The sequence below is a fragment of the Phascolarctos cinereus genome, unplaced genomic scaffold (assembly GCF_003287225.1).
Source record: "Phascolarctos cinereus isolate Bilbo 61053 unplaced genomic scaffold, phaCin_HiC Scaffold_9;HRSCAF=440, whole genome shotgun sequence".
Classification (NCBI taxonomy): Eukaryota; Metazoa; Chordata; class Mammalia; order Diprotodontia; family Phascolarctidae; genus Phascolarctos; species Phascolarctos cinereus.
In genome coordinates this window covers 245,553,331-245,580,393 of record NW_027556402.1, presented here as the reverse complement: position 1 = coordinate 245,580,393, position 27,063 = coordinate 245,553,331, and the positions used below count along the sequence as shown (strand labels likewise).

Genomic DNA, 27,063 nt, shown 5'->3' with positions numbered 1-27,063 from the left:
AGAAATACAGCCTAGTAGCTTATGACTGACCCCAATTAATATTTACTCTATGAAAATCAAAAAACATAACAAATTTCTGGGCCTCAAGAGATGTGGATAAAAAGGTCCTCCATATCCTATATGAGCATTGAAGGCAACAGGAAAATCTGGTAGAGGGAAATCTTTATTTGAGGAAAGAGTGAAAGTCTCTCTATCATAAGGGCTAAAATACAGGTTACCAAGGGTCAAAGAACAGGTATTTTTGGTAAGTTAATTATTATGTTTTTAAAAAATAGAAAAGGATTATAAAACATATTAAGGGTATGTGAATAAATTAATCTGATTCACAACAGATATGTGAAAAAAGGAAAGGAAGATAAGACCTAGTTCTGATTCATTCATTTATTCAATAATCATTTATTAAGCTCCTACTATGTACCAGGCACTATGCTAAGTGCTGTAGATAGAAAATGAGGCAATAGTCCCTCCCTTCAAGAAGTTTACAATCTAATGGAAAAGAGAATACCCAAATAAATACATTCAAATCAATCAACATACAGGATAAACAGGAAATAGGCACTGGAATGAAGAGAGATTGGGGAAGGCTTTTTATGGAAGGTGGGATTCTAGTTGGGACTTAAAGGAAGCCAGGGAGGTCAGTAGTCACAACAGAGGAGGGAGAGCTCCAAGAATGGGGGACAGCCACAGAAAGTGCCGAAAGCAAAGAGGTGGACTGGAATACTCAAGAGGCCAGGGACACTAAATTAGTACATGGTGGGGAGTAAGGTGTAAGAAGACTGAAAAGGTAAGAGGGAATTAGGTTTTGAAGGGCTTTGCAACAACAAAAAGATCATTTTGCTTTTGATCCTGAAGGTGATGGGGAGCCACTGGGATTCATTGAGTAGGTGGAGTAACATGGTGGGCCCTGTGCTTTAAGAAAATCACTGCAGTGGCTAAAGGGAGAATGGATTGGAGAAGGGAGAGATTTGAGGCAGGTTGGCCCACCAGCAATAAGATGCTAGTCTATACCTACCATCTGTAAGACAACTTTCAGATTTTCCAACAGTTTTTATCAAATAATGAGTCCTTACTTCAGTAGTTGGGATACTTAGTTTTATCAAACTCTAGACTACAAGGTCAGTTGTCTTCTCTCTGCTGTATAATTAGTGGGTTCCATTCATTTGTTGTTCTTCAGTGATTTCAGTCTCGTCCAACGTTTTGTGAACCCATTTGGGATTTTCTTGGCAAAGATACTGGAGTAATTTCACATTTCCTTCTCCAGCTCCTTTGACAGATGAGGAAATTGAAGCAAATTGGGTTAAGTGACTTATCCAGGGTCACACAGCTAGTGTCTGAAGCCGGATTTGAACTCAGGTTTTCCTTATTTTCCTTATGAGCACTGTATCCATTTATTTTCCCCTCTATTTTCTTTTACTGTACCACATCATTGCAATCATTAGTGCTTTATGGTATAGTTTGAATTATATGCTGAAGGCTCACAATTTTCCCAGTTTTTTTTCATTAGTTCTCTTAAGATCCTTGACCCATTTTTCCTGTGAATATCCTCATTTTTTCTTACTTCAATGAGGATTAATTAATTCAAGAGGATTAAGAATTAATCCTCCAGAAACTTGATTGGTATGTTGCTGAACAATTAAATTATTTTAGGTTGTGTTATTTTTATAATATTCTCAGCCTTCTCACGAGTGATGAATAATTCTCCAATTTTAGGTCTGTTTTTATTTCCATAAAGAGTATTTTATAGTTACATTAATTTAATTCCTATGCATGTCTTGGTAGATGCCCAAGTAGCTCTTAGAAAAAATAGGTATTTCATTGATTATCAAAATATATAGAAATGCTGATGATTTCTGTGGATTTTTTTCATATGCTGCATATGTCCTTGCTCAATTTTTTTTCCATTATTTTGATCTTTTACTCTTACTAGATGAAACATCATTTCATCTGAGAAAGGGATATATTTTGTGTCTCTTTACCAGTGTTTATTCTTTTTCTTGTATGATTTGCGTAGCTAAGATTTCCAGAACTTTGTTAAATAATCAGAGTGATAATCATCCCTCTATCCCCCTCCTCTAATTTGAAAGGACTACAATTTTATATTACTATCTTGCATTCCCATTATTGGAATGCTGTAAACTCTTTTCAACACATTATTTGAATAGTTTTCTTTTAATATTTTATAACTATGTCATTAGGGATACTGACATATAGTTTTCTTTCTCTACGCTGTCTCCTACTGTTTTAGATATCTCAGATGTTTCTTAGTTTGTCATTGTCTATTCTTTTCCTATTTTGGTCCAGAATTTATTTAATGTTAGAATTAATTCTTTAAAAGATTGATGATGTAATTCACTTGCAAATCTATCTGATACTAAAATTTTTTTTCTTGGGAAGTTCAGTTTTGATTTGGTAAATTTCTTTTTCTAATATTGGGTTTTTTACATAATATATTTTTCCATTAACTTGGATATTAATATATTTGTAACTTGTTAATTTCATTTGTGTTGTAGTTTTGTTGGCATATAATTGGGCAAATTCTTTCAGATATCTCCTTTGTGTAGTCTTTAAATGTAGGGAATTTCTCCTTTTCAGTTTTAACATAAAAAATTTATTTTATTCTCTTTTTATGACAAACTACATAACTGCTTGTTTTATTAGTTTTTTTAACTCCAACATTTATGCATCAATTCAATGTGATTATTCTGCTATGAATTTTCTTGATTTCATCTTTAATTTTCAGAATTTTTGTGTTTCAAGGTGGGAGTTGGTTTCTTATTTTTCTATTTCTTTTTAGTTATATGCCCAATTCATTCATTTATCCTTTTTGACTTTTGTTGAGGAAAGCATTTAAAGAGAAAATTTTCCATTATGGACTGCTAAGCTACATCCCTTAATCATATCCTACATGTTCTGGGATACCTCATTATTATAAACTACTTCAAGGACAATTTCTGTTTCTGTAATTTCTTCTTTAATCTACCAATTCCTAAGCATGAAAATATCTAGTCTTGATTTAATTTTAATCCTACCTTCAAAGTCCCTTCATTGAATAAAGTTTTATTGCACTGTGGTCAAGTATGATAGTTTTCTATTTCTCTGCTTCTACATTTGATATGTCAGCTTGGTGGTACAATGGGTAAAGCACTGACCTGTAGTCAGGCAGACTTTTGAGTTCTCATCCTCTTCAGACATTCAAGCTGTGTGAGCCTACACAAACCATTTAACCTCTGTCCATCTCAATTTTCTCATCTGTAAATGGGGATGGTAATAACATAAACATCCCAGATTTTTGCAGTGATCAAGTCATATAACTTATGTAAAGTGCTTTGCAATCTTAAAGTGCTTAGAAATGCTATATTATTATTAATTGATTGATATTATTATTATTCTACAAATGCTAGCTATTGTTTTTATGAGAACTTTGTGTCCAAGTCTGTGGTTTATTTTTGTAATGGTACCATGAATAACTAAGAAATATACATAATGCTTCCATTTGATGGTCACCAGAGATTTCTTGTCCCTAAATTTGCTTGAGTTCTATTCATTTCCTTAACTTTTGCTATTTATCTTTTGGTTAGATTTCTATAAATTTCAAAAGAATACACTGAGGTGCACAACTATTTCTTAGCTTTAATTTTCAGTGAATAGACATTTATTTTTCTCTATCCTATCCACTCTATTAAATAAATAGAAAACCAAAATATTTGTAACAAAGAAGCATAATAAAGTACAACAAATTCCTATGTTGTCCATGAACAAAAATGTATGAATAATTCTACATTGAGATTGAGTCATCTCTCTGTTTTACTCCATCATCATTCCTCTGAATCATAATTGATCCTTACAATGATCAGAGTTCTTAAATTCCCAAATTCTTTTTGTTATAATGTTGCTATTGTATGAATTTATCTTCTGGTTCTGCTCATCCAGCATCATATAAATCTTCCAAGGTTTCTCTGAAGCCATAACTTTCATCATGTCATACAGCACAATGGTTTTCTATTACATCTATACACCATAATTTTGGTCAGTCATTCCCCAATTTATAATTAACCCTTTAGTTTCTAGTTCTTTGCCACTATAAAAATAGATACTATAAACATTTTATATACACAGGTCCTGTTCTGCTTACTTTGATTCCCTGTGGTATAGGTTTATTAGGTATATTTCTAGGCCAAAGGACAAGACAGTTTTGTGGTGGAAAAGGTATTGTTCCAAAAGGCTTTCCAAAATGGCCACACCAGTTCATAGCTCCACCAATAGCACATTGATATGTCTGTTTGCCCTCAGCTATTCCAGTATTTGTCATCTGCCTACTTTGTCCTCCTTGCCAAAGGGATGAGTATACTGTGGAGTATCAGAATTCTTTTAATTTGTGATTCACTACTTATTAAAAATTTGGGCATTTTAATATGTATTTTGATACCTTATATGTCTTTCTTTGAGAACTACAATTTATCCATTCAAGAATGGCCTGATTCTTATAAATTTGCATCTGTTCTTATATATCTCAGAAATGAAGTCACCAAATGTGAATTTTATTGGCTATTTCTCCCTACAATTTCATTAATTTGTCCTTTAAGTATTTTAACTGCTATGTTGATGGGTGTGTGTCATTGCCTGTATATACATGCATATAGTTACATTCATATAAATATATATTACATAAACAGATTTTTATGTCTATATATAACTATACATGTAAACATACCTATATGATTAATGCATATCATATATGTTAAATTAATGTGCTATACCTTTAAAATTGATTTTTCTATGTTATCATTAAGCATATTTTTCCATGTTTATCTCTTTTAATCATCTCTATTTTACCATAGCCTTTTCTGAAATCATGATTGCTACATTGCTTTTTTATGTTTATTTCAAGCATAATGAATTTTTTCCAGATCTGTATTTTATCTCTACATGATTTTTTATGTATCAAAGATGTTTCTTTTAAATAATATATTGTTCGAATCACCTTTGTAAAATATTCTACTGTCCTCTTCCATTCACTGGGTGAGTTCTTCCCACATGTTTTCACAGTTATAAGTGTAAATTTTGTATTTCCTTTCATCCTGTCCTTTTGTCCCTAAGTTTTTTTCTCTTCATTCCCTCTTTACAGAGAATATGGGAAAAAGATTCATGATCTATAAATGACACAATCTTTTTCTGCTTCACTGCCCTTTTCTTCCCTATCACACATTATCACAGATTTTTTTCCTTTCTTTTTTTTCTTTAATCCATTTGTAAGAGTCCACTGCTTCCAATGATGGAGTTAATTTATGAACACTCTCTCAAAAACCTGCCCTCCTATTTAGGCCTCCCTCTCCTTTCCCCCAAACTTACCAATTTCCGTGTTTAAAGTATTTCTAATTGTACGTGTATGTATGTATATAAGTGGTTGTATGAAAATGTTCAATTTTTTTGTCCAGTTCAGATGAAGATGAAGATTATTGAATACCTAATCGGCCTACTCCTTTCTCTATTTCCCTATACTCTTCATCTCATGCACAACTGTTATGTATAATGGATCCATTAACTATGGAAAATGTGAACTTCCATATGGCTTGTGGAAAACATTGTGGAAATGTGTAGGCACGTGATTAGAGTAGAGACATAGACACGTAGTTAATTAATCTTCCCCAACCCTTTCTCCAAGGGAGTCTTTAATTTCTGACTGAGGGTGTTACTCTAGAACACACACACACACACACACACACACACACACACACACACACACACACACACTCCTCTTCAAGGACTTAATTTTTTTACATCAAAATAAAAAAAAATCCAATAGCTTTTCTGGTCATTATCCCTTAAAGAGTGAAGGTGACTCGAGCTTTCACCTTCACCCTTCATTCATTAACATCGAATACTAATTATATAAAACACCATAGCTCTTGCTACACTTCAGGAACTAAGTACTAGTGATAAGAATAAAAGCAACCAAGACAGTCTCTGCCCTCAAGGAGCTTACATTCAGAGGGAAAAAGAAAAAAAATTGAAGACTACAGAAATGGGTACTGGGAAATGTGCCTGATGAAGCAATGGAAAGGAAGTGACCTGGAGACACGGGCCCTGGAAAGATAAGGCAAAAACTCACCTATAACAGCTGATGAGCCCAGGGGCAGTCCAAGGTACTGGTGGGAAGGAGGTGATGATCATGACCCAAGAGCAGAGGCATGGTTTGCAGACAGCAGGGAAATGGTATATTACTTGCATATATAGTAAATGATTGATAAATATTTGTCAGTTGATACATGAATACATGTCTCACAAATACTAGAATGCTAATATTTATAGGGGAAGGTTCAGCACACCTCATAAAGAAGGTGAGTAGGTTGTGAAATTTTATTGGGAATTCCTCACAATGGAAAAATCACATTCCTCTGTGTTTCTCCCCAGGTGACTTAGGATCTGACAGAAAAGTGCTCCAAAACCTTCAAGGAATGATTTCTCAGAAAGAAGCCCTGGACGTTGTTTTCTTCACTGTACTTTCCTTTGGAATCCTGGGGAACATGTCCCTTCTTTATCTACATGGCCTTAAGTACATCACTGGTCACAGAAAAAGATTCATAAGCCTCATCATCATCAACTTGGCCTTTGCTCATATCTTCATGATTCTTTTTAGGGGCATTATCCTAATAATAAACAAGTGGGGATGGAGAAATTTCCTAGATGAGACAATGGGTAAACTATTAAATTACTTCATAAGAGTGACCCAGAGTCTTTCTCTTTGCAGCACCTGTCTCCTCAGTGTCTTCCAGGCCATCACCATCAGTCCCACCAGCCCTAAGTGGGCACAGGTTAAAACAAGAACTCAAAAGTATATTCCTTCCTGCTGTATCCTGATCTGGATTTTCAGTCTTCTTCTTGATATTGCTGCACCCATGAATTACAGTAGTCCAAAGAACAGCAGTAATGCGCGATGGAGGATTGGGCAGATTTCTTTTGACTTGCAAGCCACGAGCATTATGAAAATTTTAGTTTATGAGTCAGTTGTTGATGCTGTGTTTGAGGGTCTTATGATCTGCTCTAGTGGCTACATGGTGTTTGTCCTGCACAGACACAGCCAGCAAGTCCAGCACCTTCACAGCACCAGCCTCTCCCCCAGAGCTTCCCCTGAGACCAAAGCCACCAAAGCTATCCTGATGCTGGCCATCACCTTTGTCTGCTTTAACTCAGCCAGTTCCCCTTTCATCATTTATATAGCTTCTGCTAAAGCAACTAGACACTGGGGAATACGTTTCACTGTGGTCTCTCTCTGTTTTATCCAATAGTCAGCCCTTTCATGTTGATCACCATTGAAACCCAGAAGCCCAGGCCTTTTCCTGCTCTCTTAGGTCTGAAGAGCTACTTTCAGGAAGGACTCTCTAGTTGAGGAGAACTGCTAGGGAAAATGGAGAGAACTGGGCATCAATTAGGATGAGATTAACAATTTAAACTATGTCACAAAATTAGCTCAAAATTGCATTAGCAACCCAAATATTAGAGATTACATCATCAAAAAGCAGGGGATAAAGGGAGAAGTCACAATTCACAGCTAAGGACAAAGGTAGAATTGTTAGCAAAAAAAATAGAGGTGATCATGAAAAAAAAATAAATAATTTTAATTATGTTTGAATTAAATTCAAAAATGTTTCTTAAAAATTCAATAAAAATAAAATAATAAGAGTAACTCTCAAGTCAGGGTAAGAGGGAGGGTTATAGCAAATATCTTTATTGAGCCTGATATACAACATATATACAGAATTGATACAACTATCTAAAACCAATATGCATTGCTCTATTGATTAGTGGTCAAGTGACATGAAAAAAAATGTTTTTAAAGGAAGAATTGGAAACTATAAATTGCCACATAAAAATAAATTCCAAATGATTAATGGCAAAAGAAATATAAATTCAGACAATTCTGAGCTTTCATCTTATACTCAGCAAATTGGCAAGGATAACAAAGAATAGAAACATTTCACATTGTAAGTGTTACGGTAAGACAGGCATACAGATGTAATTTCTGGAACTGGGGATGCTTTCAACTATCCTAGATATTAATTTGGAATTATATGAGACAAATGACTTGAAAGTTCATCTCTTTAACCCAATGACCCCATGACTCCACCTCTACTCCCATAAGGTCAAAGATTAGAAACAATTAGCTAATTGAAAATTAATGTTGCTTCCTCCCCTAAAAACTTGCAAAGTTATAATGAACAGGATTTTATCCAAAAAATGGTGATTAAGTGTCTCTCTCTGTGTCATGGCAGAGGCAAGGGCCCAAAGGCATGAAACATTGCATATTTTTTTTTCTTTTTAATTGATTTTGATCAATTTTTCTTCCTTTTTTTCATTTTTAAAAGAATTTTCTTTGTTATAAGATATTACTCTCTAAGAAGAGGTATGGACAGAGACACAGAGAAAATGTTAGGCAATATTAAAAAAGCAAAAAAAATGAGCAAAAATTCATTTTAAAAAAAATAATCAATCAGAGGCAGCTAGGTGGCACAGTGGATAGAGCACTGGACCTGGAGTCAGGAGGACCTGAGTTCAAATGAGGTCTCAGACCAGATACTTGACATTTATTAGCTGTGTGACCCTGGGCAAGTCACTGAACCCCAATTGTCTTGCAACAACAACAACAACAACAACAACAACAATAATAATAATAATAATAATAATAAATCAATCAAAAGGAAAACTTCCCTTCAGAACTATAATTTCCACAAAGGGAATCAGGGGGTTAAATAAGAAAAACTGAAGACCTGAGGGTTAATTGTTTCTCTTCTGAGGGAAAAGGGAAAAGAGAAAAGTACAAAGTGCACGCTGGCATAAAAAGAAGAATGATAATGGTGATAACTAACGTTTATGCGTGCTTACTATGTGCAAGGCACTGTGCTAAATGCTGAACACGTTGGATCTTCACAACGACCCAGGGAGGTAGGAGAGATGATTATTCACATTTTACAGCTGAGAAAACTAAAGCAGTGAAAGGTGAAGTGATTTGCTTAGGACTGCAGAGCTAGTCAGGCTAACTAGCCTGAGACTAGACTTGAACTCAGGTCTTCCTGATGCAAGGTCTGGTGCTCTCCCTATCCCCTGTGCCATCTACCTGAACAAATACGGTAGAATCTGATGTTGCTCATGATTGGGGCACATGCCAAGAGCATACAAACATGGAGGAAAGGATGAAAGGAGAGGGCATCACATGCACCTACACGTACATTTGTACACAGTTTGATGCAGAAATGAGTCATACTCATTGAGGAAATAAATATGGACAGAGAGAAAAGGGTTAAGTGGAAGAATATAATACAAAGAAGGGAAGCATCGTAAGCTCAACAAAATTCTTTATCTGGAAGTGGGAGCTAGAGGGAACAAAAGAAGCAGTGGCCCATCAGCTGAGGAACAGCTGAACGAATTTTGCTACAAAAATATTGTGGGACTTTATTACACTGATAACAAAAATAACCGTTTCAGAGAATCCTACGAAATAAGAATCAATGAAGAATGGAGTGAGCATGAGCAGAACAATTTATACAAGAAAAGCGATGCTAATGAGAAACAGCTCTAATCAAAGCAATGACGTATGATAACTCTGGAAAATGCCTGATAATGTATATGACACCCTATGAGAGCTGATGGACTCAAGGTGCAGAAACAGATGCATATTTTTGCACATAGCTACTGTGGAAATTCATTTTGCTTAGCATTACCTATTTGTTACAAGAATATATTTTCTTTCTTTTACTATGGGAGTAGAGAATTAAGAGAAGTTAGCAGTAGGGATGAGAATTTTTAAATGTCATTGAAATATTTTTAAAAGTACATGGAAGAGTACAGAAGGAAGTTCAGAAGGAAGCACACACAAGCAAGACAGCTTTGAAAGTGGAATTCATTATATACTTTTAAAAAACTTATGGAAAGGAAATGGAGTTTCACATAAAACCCTTTTTGCTAGGTATATGAAAATTCTCATTTTTTTCTTTGTATTTAAGTTCAGAATAAAAAAAAATAATAATCATTTGTCTGGTTGACAAATTGATATCAATTGATTGTTACAGAAATGAAGCACATCAGTGGGAAAGAAATGATGCCAGCCTTAACAAACCATCCCGAAGCCATCTGGGAAATCCCCATAACCCTGAGCAGACAAGAAGTAGCTGAGCTCTGAGGACCTAACTGGTTGACTTGGGAGACTATATTCAAAGCCTCTATGTGCTCTACAAATGTAGTAATGAGGACTTCTTTCCTCTGTGTTTTACTTTCCCTTGTCTCTATCATTTTCTTAAAAATGTGTTGTGGAAAATTGTTCAAGTAAGATGTATCACGCAGCATATTTTAGATATATCTAAGCCCTTCAGTACATCCAGACTTTTGATGGATTTGCTCAAATGGGGGGAATAATCCTAAAGATTCAACTGAAAAATTAGTAGAAACAATTAATTTTAGCAAAGTAACAGTATGTGAAATAAAGTGATTAGGCTTTCTATATATCACAAACAAGACCCTGCAAGAAGAAATAGTAAGAAATACCCCATTTAAAATAACAATAGACAGTGCAAAATACCTGGGAGTATACCTATAAAGACAAACCAAGGAACTATATGAACATAATTATAAAATACTTTTTATGAAAATAAAGTCAGATTTCAATAATTGGAGAAATATTGATTATCCATGTGGAGGAAGAGATAATACACTAAAAATGACAATTTTATCTAAACTAATCTATTTTATTCAATGATATCCTAATTAAATTACCAAAAACATATTTTTACTGACCTAGAAAAATCATAACAAATTTATTTGGAAGAACGAAAGGTATCAAAGGAATTAATGAAAAACACAAAGGAAGGAAGTTTAGCAGTGCTGGACCTTAAATTATACTATAAGGCAGTGCTTAGGAAAACTATCCAGTAATGTCTAAGACATAGAAAAGTAGATCAGTGAAACAGAGTAGACATATGATACAAGGTAGCAAATGATAATAGAAATCGAGTTTGGCAAATGTAAAGATTTGAGCTTTTAGGATAAGAATTCATTATTTGGTAAAAAAAAAAAAACTTGTTAGGAAAGCTGGAAAGTAGTCTTCCAAAAATTGGGCAAAGAGCAATATCTTACACCATTTACAAAGATAAGGTCAAAATGGATAAATGACCTAGATATAAAGAAAGATACAAGGAAATTAGAAGAATGTGGAACATATTACCTATTATGATTATGATTATGGGAGAACAATTTATGAATAAAGAAGAGATAGAGAGCATTGTGAGGTGTAACATGGATTTTTTTGATTACATTAAATTTAAAAGGGGTTGTACAAATAAAACCTGTGTAGCTAAGATTAGAAGGGAAACAAGTCATTCCCCAATTGATAAATGGTCAAAGGATATGAAGAGGCAGGTTTCAATGAATAAATCAAAATAATATATAGTTGTATGGAAAAAAATTTCTAAATCACTATTGATAGGGAAAATGCAAATTAAAATAACTTTGAGACATCTTACACATATCAGATTGGCTAAGATGGAAAGGGAAATTGGCTAAGGGGAAGTCACAAATATTGGAGAGGATGTGAAAAAATTAGGACACTAATTCACTGCTGGTGGAACTGTGAACTGATCCAACCATTTTGGACAACAAACTGTGATTATGCCCAAAAATTTATAAACTGTATATACCATCTGATGTAGCAATACCACTATTACAACTGTTTCTCATGATAATTACAGAAAAAGAAAAGGAATGTATATGTTCTATAGTAGTTATGCTGGCTCTCTTTGTAGTGGCAAAGAACTGGAAATTGAGGCAAAAACTGTCAATTGGGGATTGGCTAAACAAGTTGTGGTATATAATTGTAACAGAATACTATTATGCTATAAGAAATGACAAGCTGGTTGGTTTTAGGAAAACATGGAAAATTTGAACATGGAAAGACTTGCATAAAATAAAGAGAGAAATGAGCAGAAACAAGACAATGTTGTACACAGTGATAGCAATATTGTTCTAAAAACAACTTTGAACAAGTGAGTCATTTTGAGTATCATAAATATTCAAATCAATTACAAAGGACCAATAAAGGAAGATATTATCGATCTAAAGAGAAAGAATTGATAAATAGAAGTATATATAGTATGGTTTTACAAATATATATGTAGAGATTTGTGGGTGTATGTGTGTGTGTGTGTGTGTGTATATATATATATATATACACATATATATGTATGTATATATGTATACATATCTATACATTTGTGCCTAAAGGTAGCCTTCTGTAAGGCAGGATGGGGAAGGAAGGAGAGAGAAAAAATTTATAACAAAAATGCCATAGAAAATATTTTCAAATTTTTAAACATATTGAAGTAAACCTGAGACACATATAAGACTTATATAAATATAAATGGGGCACCTAGGGGGTGCAGTGAATAGAGCATTAGGCTTGGAAAAAGGAAAACTCATCTTCATGAGTTCAAATCCAGCCTCAGACACTTACTAGCTGTGTGACCCTGGACAAGTCCCTTAACCCTATTTGCCACAATTCCTCATTTGTAAAACAAGTTGGAAAAGAAAATGGCAAACCACTCTAATAATTTTGCCAAGAAAACCCCAAATAAAGTCATGAAGAGTCAGATGTGACTAAAACAACTGAACATCAAATTACAACAATAAATACAAATAGAAAAGATTTATTTACAGAACTAAAAAGAAAGGTTTAAATAAGTGGGTGGATTTACATTTTCCTTCATTCTGTTATGCCACAATAACTAAAATGCATATATTTTCTAAATTAATTATAAATTTAGTCTCATGTCAAACAAATTACAAAGGGAGTACTTGTAATCTGAGGTTGAAGCCCACCTCTGATGCCCAGTCTGTGCTCCCAACAAATCTCCTAACCTCTTTTAGCTTCAGGAAATAGGGTCCTTCAAGCACTCAATATGTCCAGAGAAATTCCTAAATTATTATTAAAAATGAAAATACTATTATGCAATGGGAGGAGACTACTAACAATAATCCTAAAATTATAAAATTCAAATTTCTGACATTAGGTCTCCTCAGACCTAAATTGACATCACACTACTCAGATTTTCCAAACTCTTGGGGGGGGGGAAGAAGAGAGAGAGAGAGAGGAAAAAAAGGAGGAGGAAGAGGAGGACGAGGAGGAAGAGGAAGAAGAAGAAAGAAAAAAGAAGAGGAAGAGGGGGAGGAAGAAGAAGAGGAAGAAGGGGAAGGGGAGGAAGAAGAGGAAGGAAGGGAAACATTATTTCTTCCAATCTTTTTCACTTAGATGAAACATAATGCATTCCCTGAATCCAAATAAGGAAAAAATTTCTACCCGAGGAAGGAACCTTTGTTGAGAAACCTTCTGGAAATAATCCACAAGAAGGTCCAAGTTCTACCATCTCAAACCAATGAAAGTTGTCTATAGGAAGCTGTGTCTTCAGCACTGAAGTTTACAGGGTGATATGTTTAAGTAACATGAAAACTCTTACTTTAGCTGGTTCCTGCTCATTGTTTCAGGACGCCATTGGCATGAACATTTCATGAAAGTGCACCAGTCTTTTTGTCTAAAAACCACCTCTCCAACTGGCCCCTGTCCCATTCACCCTGCACTTTCCCATGAAGGGGCCAGTGGAGGAGTTTAAGGAATGGTAATCAGACGAGCATCGTTTTTCCTTCTAAATTTTAAAAAGTAAGCATTTTGCTTTCCTTGCTCATACCAAACACAGCACACAAGCCATGTATGATATATAATCTGAGCCAAGGGAAACAAAGTGACTCTGTATGTTATAAACCAATCCCAGGAGGAAACAGAAAAAGAAATTCTACATCAAAAGACACGAACAACTCTTTAATACAAATTTCTACGGTGAAACCTATGACTATGGTGGTTTCACAATGATGTTTGGTGATCAGCGAGGATGCCCTGTAGGATTTCCCATGCAGGGAACACAAGGCTTTGGTAGAATGCCCCCAAGTTGTGGCAGGTATTCTATGCTCCCATATAGAAGAGATTATGATATCCTGAAACCCTTATAGAGGACCCTTACTGCCTCCTCCTAAACCTGGTGGCACAGGTGGTAGGAGAATTTGAAATCTTCCTCTTCCTCCACCACTACCACCTAAAGGAGAAGATCTTATGGCTAACAATAGAAGAGGAAAACCCAGTTACCTTTATAATGGCATAGTTTGTTTTCGTGCTAATGACACTTGGTGCTCTGCAGTAGATGCAAGGAGTCCTTCTGAATGGCAGATGGCTTATGAACCGCAGGGTGTTTTTACATATAATTGTTCCTATGCAAGGGGCCAAGACTCATACGATGATCTTGGTGACCTATTCTTACAACACAAGTACTACTCCCAACGACTTGGCTTGATCTAGTATTGGCAAAGGTGGTCAGTGAATCAAACCAGGACATCGTGAATCTGGAGCATCAATCAAAATTGATGAGCCTTTGGAAGGATCTGAGGATAGAATTATTGCCATTGCAGGAACACAAGACCAGACACAGAATGCACAGTATTCACTGCAAAACTGTGTGAAGGAGTATTCGGCAAAGTTCTTCTCAGACTAATGAAAAACTGAACAATTCCTGCATACTTTTTTAATCGGCTACTGTTCAAAAAGCCAACATTTCTCTGCTTCATAGATATTTTGCATTTAAGATACAGTGAAATCTTTGCTGTTCATCAATTTAGTTCCTTACAAACAGAAAAGGTGGAGGGAGAAAGGGCACACAAAGCTAACAATAAAATATTGAAACAGCAGCAGACAGGTTAGATTTTATTTTTCTTTGTTGGTAGCAGTAAAAATAATAATAATAATTTTCCCCTTCTGTAACTACTCTGAAGACTTTGGTTATGGTCACTATAATTTTGAGGAGCAGAGTAGGATACGGGAGAAAAAATATCAGTAATCCATGTGTCCCTGGCACCCATTCAGAGCAGTGTGCAGAATGTAATGTTCTTTTGTAAGAAAGGTTTGATGATTTTTTAAATTAATTTAGAGAACACAAAAAAGTAAATACCAAAAGTATAAAATACTTGGAAATCAATCTGTTTAGATACTCATCAACTAAATGACTATCACCACAAAAAATTCATTACAGAATTGGATCAGATATTTGGAAAATATTAATTCCTCATAAGTAGACCAAGTAACACAACAAAAATGATAATAATCCCACCTTTAATTTACCTGCTCAGTGATATACAAACTACCAGGAGATTCTGAATGGAACTAGGAAAAATGATAAAAACACAATTCATCTGGAGAAAGAAAACGTCAAGAATTTCTAGGAAAATAAGGAGAAAAAAGTGGGAAGGGAAAGACCCCAGCAGTACTAGAACTCAAACTACACTTCAATAATAACAATAGTTAACATTTATATATTCTTTTAATATTTAGAAAGTACTCAAAAAATATTACCTCATATTATATTCACAACAACCCTAAGAGATAGGTGATATTATTATCCCCATTTAACAGATAAGAAGACTGAGGCAGGCAGAGGTCAAGTGACCTGCACAAGGTCACACAGCTAGCAACCTTCTAAGAAAGGATTTGAACAGCACATTATTCATTGGACCATCAAGTTGTCTAAAATCAATAACAGCCACCTACCTACAAAACAGCAATCATCAAAATGATTGGGCATCAGTTAAAAATTGGAGAGATCAGTCAGTGGAACAGAATAGGTAAAGAACAAAAGAAGTGAATGAGCAGCGTACATTTGATGAATTAAAAGACCCAAGGTACTGGGAGAAGGATTTGCTATTTGACAAAAACCACTGGGAAAATAAAGAACAGCTTGGCAGAAATTAGGTTTAGACCAGCATTTCACAACATATAACAAGACAAGGTTCAAATGGAAAAATGACAGGTAGAAAAGGTCACATTTTATACAAATTAAAGTTACAAAGACAAAACTACCCTTCAAATCTATGAGTAAAGGAAGTTCTCACGACCAAACTAAGAGTAGGGAAGATCACAAAAGATAAAATGGGCAATGGTGAATACACAAAATTAAAACATTTTGTAGCAGCAAAACAAACGGGGCCAAAGTAATAAGGAAAAATGCTGACTAGCAGAAAAATTTTACAGGCTATTTCCTTATCAGAAACACAAGCCCTTTACCATGTAAGAGAGGGCACCTGGAAACTGTTAGTTTTAAGAACACGAAAGGACAGAACTTCCTGTCCTGAGCTTGAGGGATATAAACACTGAGACCGCCCTAAGTGATCAGGATTGATCATCCCTCTCAAAATAGTCCCAACATGTCCTAGAGGAAAGCATTCCTAAGTTTCATCTTAAATTTCTTTGCCTTAGAAAAGAGTAACTTAAAAGAACCTAGAAACGTATGGCAAGATAATGGAATTGGGAAGAAGAGGAAGCCTCAGTGGCATCGATAAAAGAAAATCTTGTAAGGAAGCCCAAAGTCTAAGCTTAGGGGTCTTCAGCAGAAATCAGGTGTCCCTGCCTCCTACTTCTCTATGATCCTTATCAATTCTCAAGGTCTCTTTCTTTCCCCATAGGAAGAGAAAAAATGTCCCTTCTCCCAGATCACAAATGCTTTTTTGGAGACTTTAATTAGCCTACAGTCATGTTAATGGAGATTGCGCCTGAGACAAAAGTTAATGTCTTCCTCCTCTTCTTCAGAAGTCTCCCAGTTTCCCTGAATTGACAATGTCATTTTTCTAGCAGATGATGTGATAATTTCAGTTCTTGAGGGAAATGAGGTCAGAATCAGCTTTCCCTATAATTACTGCCCTGCCTGCACCTCGTACATACTCACAAACCAATTGACACAGCTCTAACCCTTGCCCTGCTAACAGAGAACAATGTGGTGAGTAACTAAAAATCTCAGCATCAGAGACAGGAATTGGTAGACAGCTGGAAAAAGAGAGCAGGCACCATATCTGGGTGGTGAGGAAGGGGGAGGAATGGTAAATAGAGATACGTATGTGACTGACACGTAGGAAGGTCATTGTACCTGCAATGGGAGCATGGTTAGGCCACTTCCTCTGTTGTCTCCCTGTTCTGTACCCTACCCTTCTAGAGCAGGGCAGAGGACTAAGTGTGAGATGGGGGAAGGGAGAAATATCCGTGCTAGACTCAGATGGTTGAGGATTCTGCCTCAGCGGCAGCCCCAGGAACATACTGAGTCTCAGCCAATTATTGTCTCAAGATCTTGATGAAGGAAAGGGCTCTTGTTACTAAATGGGACCACATACCAAGGCACAGGAGTTCCTGAGCTCTAATCTAATTCTTTTCAGTTGAGAGAGAAGATAACATGTCTATAGATCTCAAGATATCGCAAAGGGAGCTCGAGGTCATGACTGTTTTCCTCTGTTTAGAGATAAGAATGGGAGACAAGACCTCTGAATTCTGCTTCCCACCACCTAGCCTCAATATGGCACCTCACAGTTCTCTGTGAATCAATCACTCAATCACGAGGCAATTATTAAGTGCTTATTTTACGTCAGGTATTAAGTCTAGGCCTCACCTCTGAGACAAAAGAGACTTTTTGGTGCCACTGACAACACACAGAGTGATCCTGAGCTGTCCAGCCTGCCCAATCCTGCATGAGTCAGAGGAGGCCATGAGGGGAAGTGAGGAATAGGAGGAAAAAAATAAGCATTTATGAAGTCCCTTCTATGTTCTAGGAAATGTGCTAAGCATTAGACAAATAACATTAAGGTTAGAAACCGAATTAGAGTTATTATCGTCCGTGTTTCCAAAAGATCTATTCAACCTTCCATATCCAGGTGCTGTGGGAGCCTGAAGAGGAACAGGCTGGGACAGACCATAGCTGAGAGACCCTGGTGAGATATTACTGTATCTTCATTTGAAAACATGGTCATATTATGCTGCCAAGGAGTTTTCTGACTCTAAGCTCCTTAAAGAGCAAACAGGGTCACAAAAACTATTTCATCATGTGTTATACAGTACAATTCTGTGTAACTCCTGAGCACAGGATTTGGGGCCTGACACAAGATGCTAAGTTTTAAAGGTGCTGATCCCAGTCATGTTCCTTAAGGAGATTTTTTATATAACATTTATTGGTTATATAAAATGTGATTTTACACAAGTGAGGAGATTCCAGTAAGGAAACTATCTCCAGCAACGCAGATCAGCAACCGTTCTGCAATTTATAGTCTTACAGATTTACCTGGAACGCTGAGACACTGACCTGCCCAGAAAATCACAAGCTGTTTGATGTCAGAGTCAGGACTTTTCTGACTTGAAGGAAAGATCTCTATCCACTCTAGCACACTGCCTACCACTAGCTACTTAGCAAAAGCAATGACTTAAAACAGGAAGTTACCAGATGGTCTGTTTCTCCCATCCCTGCCCCTCAACTGAGAACTTCTACTGCCTGGTTGCTTCCACAGACCTGACAGAGCCCTGTTTTCTCCATACACATGGGCACCCTAATAGTATTCTGAGATCTTAGTCTACATAGACCACTAATTTCCCAAGATCCAAGGTTTCCTCCTAGCCTCACTTCCCCTAGCATACATAATCTTGTATTTGCATTAAAAAACTGACTTCACGTGGTCATGGACCCTTTCAATGGGCACCTTCGGCAGTCTTCTTACAGGACATTCAGGCCATTGGTTAGCTGCTTAATCCCCTGTTGAGTGCAGAGCCCTGAGCTAAGCCCTGGGGGAGGCACAATGGTTCAGACCAGATCAGATCCCAGCTCTCCTGCAGACATAACCTAGTGGCAGGGAATGTGGGGAAGAGGCTTATAGGAACCCTAACTCTAATGTCAAAAACAACAGGTGATATAAACATTAGTGCTGCTCAAACTCAGTTCTACGTGTGATTTCAGGCAACAAACAGCTCAGTTCTTGAATAATTACCATGGCTGAAACTTCTAGCATTTATATAGTGTTTTATGGAAAGCACTTTACACACATTAATTCATTTTATCCTGACAACTGTCAGGTGCTATTTTTATCCTCATTTTACAGATGAGACAACTAAGGCTAAGGGAGGTTAAGTGACTTCCCCAGGGTCACATAGCTAGTCTTTGCCTAATGCAGGATTTAAAGGACCACAAGACTCTTCCGACTCCAGGCCAATCTACACTCAGCCACTAGAGTGATTTTTCTAAACCTCAGGTCCACCCACGTCACCCCTACCCCTGCTCAATAAACTTTACTAAATGTCTTTCACCTCAAATATAAAATCCTTTATTTGGTATTCAGTGCCCTCAGAGCCTAGCCTTGACCCTCCTCCCACATTGTCAGGATTCTTATACTTTAGACCCTCTCAGAGATTCTTCAGTCCAGTGACCCTGGCCACTCTATCTCCAGGCTCTGGGCACTTTCATGAGATGGCTCCCATGCCTGAGATCCTCTCTCTCCTCATCTCCACCTCCTGACCTCCTGCAAGTCCCAAGTACAACCTCAACTTCTACAGGAAACTTTCCCCAACCGCCCTTACTTCTGGTGTCCTCATTCTGCTGATTATCTCCAATTTATCCTGTATACAGTTTGTTCCTACAGAGTGGGTGTGGGTGGGTGTCTCCCCCATTAGACTTTCAGCTCCTTGAGATCAGGGACTGGCCTTTGCCCTTTATTGAATCCCTGGCATGCAGCACACTGTCCAGCAAATATAGACACTTAAATGCTGATTGATTAACTGGCTCACAAAAAGATGCACTTTGTCATTTCTCTTTGTATGTTTCTGGTGCCAGTTGAGTGGTACAGTGGATAGAGTTCTGAACTGGTATTAAGGAAGACATGAATTCAAATCATGCCTGAGATATTTACTAAGTATGTGAGCACAAGCAAATCACTTCACCTTTGTCTGCCTCAGTTTCCTTATCTATAAAATGGGGATGATAATAATAGCATATACTTGGCACATAAAGTTATTATGAGGACCCGATGAGGTAAGCTACATAAAGTGTTTCACAGTTCTTAAAGCACTATTACAAATTCGAGCTGTTATAATTGTCATTATTATCACTCTATTAATGCTAGATGTTATTGTTTATGAGGTATTTTGCCCCCAAACATGGTTACTTATCGTTAGGGTGCCATGCATAGCAGAGAAAGGTGTAAATTACTGTCTGTTCCTATTCAATAATCACCAGAGATCTCACATCTCTAACTTTTTTCTAAATGTCTATTGAGGTCCTTAACTTCTGTGTTGTTTTATCTTTCCATGAGATTTGTCTGTTTGAAAGTAGTATATCCATTAAGGTCCGCAACTGCGGTTTTAAATTTTTATTTTGTTTTGAATGAACAAACATTGATTTTCTCCATTTCACCTGCTGCCAGTAAAGAAACTAGGAAAACAAAACGTGACTAATAAAGAAGCATAGTTAAGTAAAATAAATTCCCATATTGACTGAGTCTGAAAATGGGTGTGTGTGCATATATATATATATATGTGTGTGTGTGTATACATATGTATGTATATATACACATACGTATGTAAAAATCATACACACATACATACACATGTATGTGTTTGTAATTGTTCATCAAGATTGCATCATGTCTCTGTAATATTTTATTATCAGGTTTCAGGAATCATAGCTAATCCTTGCAACAGAGTTCCTGAATTTTCATAGTTGTTTCTCTTTAAAATATTTTGTTATTGAATAATTTAATTTTCTGGTTTGGCTCACCCTGTATCCCATATATCTTCCCAGATTTCTCTAAAACTCTCCTTTTCATCACTTTTTAGAGACCAATGCTATTCCACTACATTAATATACATAATTGTGGTCAACTATTACACAATTTAGAGGGTTCCCCTTAGTTTCCAGTTCTTTGACACTATAGAAAGAGCTCTTAGAAATACTTTTATACATAGAAATCCTTTCTTTCCCTCTCATTTTAATCCTTTGTGGTATTGGCTTGGCAGTGGTATTTCTGGCAGTCTGGTGACTATGAAAGCTTATAAATGCTTTCCAGAGTGGCTAGACCTTGCCTCAATCCCTTGAACATTTTTTAATTTTCCATTTTTGTCATATTTGCCATTGGCATGGGTGGAAGGGGAGAACCTCAGTATTGCTTTAATATGTGTTTTGTTATCATTAAAACTTTGAACACCTGTTAATACATAAGTTGATATCTAGATTTATTCGTTTGAAAACATAACCTTCATATCCTTCAACCATTTATCATTTGCGGATTAACTTTCATTCTTATAAATTTGAATTCATTCCTCAAATAGCTTCAAAAATGAGGTTTCAGGGCAGCTAGGTGGTGCAGTGGATAGACCACTGGTCCTGGAGTCAGGAGAACTGAATTCAGACTCATAATGCTTATTAGCAGTGTGACTCTGGGCAAGTCACTTAAAGCCAATTGCCACATCAAAAAAAAAAAATGAGGTCTCCCATTTTTACTCTATATTTCTCACTACAGTTTAATTAACTTTCCCTTTAAATATTGAGGTTGTAATATGTCTGTGTATGATGACAGAAAGTATAATAAATATGGATATATAATTAATGTATGCTATATGTAAGTGATATTAACTTGCTTATATCTTTAAGTGCAATGTTGTTTCCTTGCATATCTTCTTTTATCATATCCATTATTACTATGGCCTTTTCTGAAATCATGATTGCTACATGAAAACATGATTGTTTTCTTCAGGTCACCTGAAGCTAATTTTACTTTTATGTTAATGTTTATAAATCAAGGATATTTCTTGTATGTAACATATTGTTCCAATAAGATCTCTGATATATTCTACTGTCCTCTTCTCTTTCATAAGGAAGTTCATCCCATTTATTTTCACAGTGATGATTGTTAGTTTTGTATTTTCCTTCATCTGTACTTGTACCTCTTAGTCTCTGCCCCTCCATCTGTTTACAAAGAAGAAGAAACTGACAAAAGAGCAATTTGACTAATATGTGATGAGACTTTTTAAACAACAAATCCAATAGTTAGTCTGGTCACTATTGATTAAAGGGTAAGGATGAACAAAGGAGAGGCCTACAAGCTTTGACCCATTCCCACCCAATGCTAGTTGCATAAAAAACTATGTAAATGGTCTTACTATATTCCAGGAGCTTTATTAAGCACTAGGGATAAGAATTAAAGTAAGAAGACAGTTCTTTCCCTTAAGGAGCTTATGTTCTAATGGAGGAACAGAACAAATAGAGTATTAAAGAAAGGGATCAGGGATGTGTTCAATGGCACGATGAAATAATGGAAGGGAAGTGGCCTGGAGACATGGGTGCTGGAAGATAAGGCAAAAGCTCACCTATCACAGCTAATGACCCTAGCAACAGTCCAAGGTACTGGGAGCAGGAGGAGGAGGAGGAGGAGGAAGAAGAAGAAGAAGAAGAAGAAGAAGAAGAAGAAGAAGAAGAAGAAGAAGAAGAGCAAGAACAAGAAGAACAAGAAGAGCAAGAACAAGAAGAACAAGAACAAGAAAAAGAAAAAGAAGAAGAAGAAGAAGAAGAAGAAGAAGAAGAAGAAGATGAGGATGATGATGAGGATGATGATGAGGATGATGAAACGATATTTCAAGAGCATAAGGCATGGTTTGGAGACAGCTGGGAAGTAGCATATTAGTAGGATGCACAGTAAATGATTAATAAGTATTTATGAGTTGTTAAAGTTGAAAACATGTCTCATAAATATTGGAATGGTACGACTTATTTGAGAAGGTTTGCCACTCTTTGTATAAAAGGTGATTAGGTTATAGAATGTTATAGAGAAATCCTCACTCTGGAAATGTCACATTCCCCTGTGTTTCTCCCCAGGTGACTTTGGATCTGACACCAAAGCTCTCCAAGATGCCAAAGAAATGAGCTCTTATAAAGAAGACCTGGAGATGGTCTATTTGACTGTGCTTTTGTTTGGAGTCCTAGGAAACATGGTCCTTCTTTATCTACATAGCCTGAAGTTCATCACTGGTCACAGAAAAAGACCCATTAGCTTGATAATCATCAACTTGGCTTTAGCTCATACCCTGATGATTATTTTCAGAGGGATCCCCATAATAGTAGACATTTGGGGATGGAGATCTTTCCTAGGAGACATAATGGGCAAAATCTTAACTTATCTCACCAGAGTGACCCAGAGTCTTTCTCTTTGCAGCACCTGTCTCCTCAGTGTCTTCCAGGCCATCACCATCAGTCCCACCAGCCTTAAGTGGGCACAGGTTAAAACAAGAACCCAACAGTGTATTCCTTCCTGCTGTATCCTGAGCTGGACTTTCAGTCTTCTTCTTTATACTGCTGTGCCTATGACTTATAGCAGTTCAAGGAACAGCAGTAATGAAACATGGAGGATTGGGCAGATTTCTTTTGACTTGCAAGCCACGAGCATTATAAAAATTTTAATTTGTGAGACAGTTGTTGATGCTGTGTTTGTGGGTCTCATGATCTGCTCTAGTGGCTACATGGTGTTTGTCCTGCACAGACACAGCCAGAAAGTCCAACACATTCACAGCATCTGCCTCTCCCCTAGAGCCTCCCCTGAGACCAGAGCCACCAAAGCCATCCTGATGCTGGCCGTCACCTTTGTCTGCTTTAACTCAGCCAGTTCCCCTTTCATCATTTATACAGTTTCTGCTAGGGAAACCAGACACTGGGCGCTATGTTTCACAATTGCACTTTCCTTGTTTTATCCAATAGTCAGCCCTTTCATGCTGATCACCACTGACACTCAGAAGCCCAAGGCTTTTGCTACTCTCTTATGTTTGAAGTGCTCCTTTCAAGAAGCACTCTCTAGTCAAGAAGTACTAAGGAAAATGGAAAGAAATGAGCATAAATTAGGATGAGATTAGCAATTTGAACTGTATCACAAAGTTAGCTCAAAATGCAGTAGCGACCCAAATGTAAGAGGCTACATCATCAAAAGAGTAAAGCATAATAGCTAAGCACAAAAGTAGATTTGTTAGCAAAACAAAAAATAGAGGTGATCATGAAAAACAAACAAATAATTTCAATCATGTTTTAATTAAATTCAAAAACTTTTCTAAAAAATTTTACAAAAATAGGATGAGAAAAGTAACTCTCAAGTCAGGGGAGGAGGGAGGGTTACCGCATGTCCTCATTGAATCAGGTATCCAACATATATAGGGAATTGATACAACTATCTTAAAGCAATACACATTTCTGTATTGATTAGTGGTCAAGGGATATAGAGGGCCGGCTCTGGAGAGTTGGAGGGCTTAGGCCAGCCCAGGGACTAACCTGTAGCTTGTACTAAACCCAACAGCTGTGAAACTCAGGATATTGGCTCACCACCCCCCTATTACATCTCTTGAGAACAGTTGCAGGAAGGGAGGAAACAGATGGGGTACAGGACAGGATGCAGGAAAGAAAGTAACAGACAAGGTACAAGGAAGTAAGGAAATCACTTAATCAGGTTTGTGCTTTTCATGGAAAATAATGTTACTATTGCTTAATCCAGTACTATAAAAGCCTGAGCCCTCAGATCAATAAATGAAGTTTGTTCTTCACATCTTCCACCTGGCCCGTGATTCTTTCTCTCTTCACACTCTGCCGGCATCAGACCACGGCTGTGGATGCAGGTGCTCATGGCAAAGGGACATGAACAAATTATTTTTAAAGGAAGAGTTGCAAACTATAAATTGCTACACAAAAACACCTTCCAAATCACTAATGGTAAAAGAAATATAAATTCAAACAATTCTAAGCTTTCATCTTATACTCAGGAAAATTGACAAGGATGACAAAGTATAGGAATATTCCATACTATAAGTGTTATGGTAAGAGAAGCACACAAATGCAATTTCTGGAACTGAGGATGCTTCCAAATATTCTGGAAATTAATTTGGGGAAAAAATGAGGCAAATGACTGAAAAGTTCATCTCTTTAACCCAATGACCCTACTACTCCACCTCTATTCCTATAAGGTCAAAGATTAGAAACAAAGGGCTAACTGAAAATTAATGTTGCCTCCTCCCCTGAAAACTTGCAAAATTATAATGAAAAGGATTTTCACCAAAAAATGACGAGTAAGCATCTTGCCCTATGTCATTGCAGAAGCAAGTATCCAAACGTATGAAATTTTGCATAAAATTTTTTCTTAATTGATTTTGATAAATTTTTCTTCCTTTTTTATTTTTTAAAGAAGTTTCTTTGTTATAAGGTATTACTCTCTGAGAAACGGTATGGACAGAGACACAGAGAAAATTTTAGGCAATATAAAAACAAGATATCAGCAAAAATTCTGTAGAAGAGATTATGATATCCTGAACCCTCATAGAGGACACTCACTATCTCCTCCTGGACATGGTAGCAGAATATGGAATCTTCCTCTTCCTCCACCACTACCACCTACATGAGAAGATCTCATGGCTTACAACAGAAGAGGAAAACCTAGTTACCTTTATAATGACATAGTTTCTTTAACTGCTAATGAGACTTGATACTCTTAGATACAGGGAGTCCTTCTGAATGGCAGATGGCTTATGAACCGCAGGGTGTTTTTATATGTCATTATTCCTATGCAAGGGGCCAAGACTCATACGATGATCTTGGTAGAGCCATTCTTATAACACAAGTAACTACTCCCAATGATTTGGCTTGATGTATTATTGGCAAAGGTGGTCAGTGAATCAAACCAGGACATCGTGAATCTGGAGCGTCAATCAAAATTGATAAGCCTTTGGAAGGATCTGAGGATAGAATTATTGCCATTGCAGGAACACAAGACCAGACACAGAATGCACAGTATTCACTGCAAAACTGTGTGAAGGAGTATTCGGCAAAGTTCTTCTCAGACTAATGAAAAACTGAACAATTCCTGCATACTTTTTTAATCGGCTTCTGTTCAAAAAGCCAACATTTCTCTGCTTCATAGATATTTTGCATTTAAGATACAGTGAAATCTTTGCTGTTCATCAATTTAGTTCCTTACAAACAGGGAGGGTGGAGGGAGGAAGGACACACAAAGCTAACATTAAAATTTTGAAACAGCAGCAGAGAGATTAAATTTTATTTTTGTTTGCTGGGAGCAGTAAAAATAATGATAAAAATAATAATTTTCCATTTCTGTAACTACCATGAGGACTTTGGTTAGGGTCACTATAATTTTGAGGAGCAGAATAGGATAGGGAGAAAAAGTATCAGTAATCCATGTGTCTCTGGCATTCATTCACAGCAGTGTGCAGAATGTAATGTTCTTTTGTAAGAAAGGTTTGATATTTTTTTAAATAAATTTAGTGAACATAAAAAATAAAAGTAACTAACAAATGTATAAAATACTTGGAAATCAAACTGTCAAGATACCCACCAATTAAATGAACATCATCACAGAACATTCTTTACAGAATTGGACCAGGTAGTGGGAAAAATATTAATTCCTCATAAGTAGACCAAGTAACACAACAAAAATGATAATAATCCCACCTTTAATTTACCTGCTCAGTGATATACAAACTACCAAGAGATTCTGAATGGAACTAGGAAAAATGATAAAAACACAATTCATCTGGAGAAAGAAAACGTCAAGAATTTCTAGGAAAATAAGGAGAAAAAAGTGGGCAGGGAAACAGCCTAGTAGTACTAGAATTCAAATTATACTTCAATAATAATAATAATAATGAACATTTACATAGGCCTTTAACATTTAGAAAGTACTCAAAAATTATTACCTTACTTTATCCTCACAACAACCTGAAGAGACAGGTACTATTATTATCCCCATTTAACAGATAAGAAGACTGAGGCAGGTAAAAGTCAATTGACCTTCACAAGGCCACACAGCTAGCAAGCATCTAAGAATTGATCTGAACTCAGGCCTTAATGGTACATTATTGCAATACAATACCTTATTCATTGGACCACTGAGTTGTCTAAATTCAATAACAGCCATCTACTTACAAAGCAGCAGCCATCAAAATGGTTTGGCCTTGGTTAAAAATTGGAGAGATCCATCAGTGGAACAGAATGGGTAAAGAACAAAAGAAGCTAATGAATAGCCTAGTTTTGATCAATTAAAAGACCCAACTTACTGGGAGAAGGACTCGCTATTTGAAAAAACTATTGAGAAAACTAAAGAACACCTTGGCAGAAATGAGGTTTAGGCCAACACCTCACAACA

At 36.4% G+C, this 27,063-nt stretch overlaps 2 protein-coding genes and 1 pseudogene across 2 annotated transcripts; all 3 read left to right on the top strand.

Moving 5' to 3' along the window:
• The first annotated feature begins 6,445 nt into the window (after nucleotides 1–6,445).
• On the top strand, nucleotides 6,446–7,368 carry LOC110223988 (vomeronasal type-1 receptor 1-like). The gene has a single exon (XM_021009775.2). The coding sequence runs from the start codon at nucleotides 6,456–6,458 to the stop codon at nucleotides 7,284–7,286; it is 831 nt and encodes a 276-aa protein (XP_020865434.1). The 5' UTR covers nucleotides 6,446–6,455; the 3' UTR covers nucleotides 7,287–7,368.
• A 6,255-nt stretch (nucleotides 7,369–13,623) lies between these two features.
• Nucleotides 13,624–25,746, top strand: LOC110223969 (heterogeneous nuclear ribonucleoprotein K-like; annotated as a pseudogene).
• LOC110223968 (vomeronasal type-1 receptor 1-like) lies at nucleotides 22,793–23,770 on the top strand. The gene has a single exon (XM_021009751.2). The coding sequence runs from the start codon at nucleotides 22,793–22,795 to the stop codon at nucleotides 23,768–23,770; it is 978 nt and encodes a 325-aa protein (XP_020865410.2).
• Nucleotides 25,747–27,063: the final 1,317 nt, after the last annotated feature.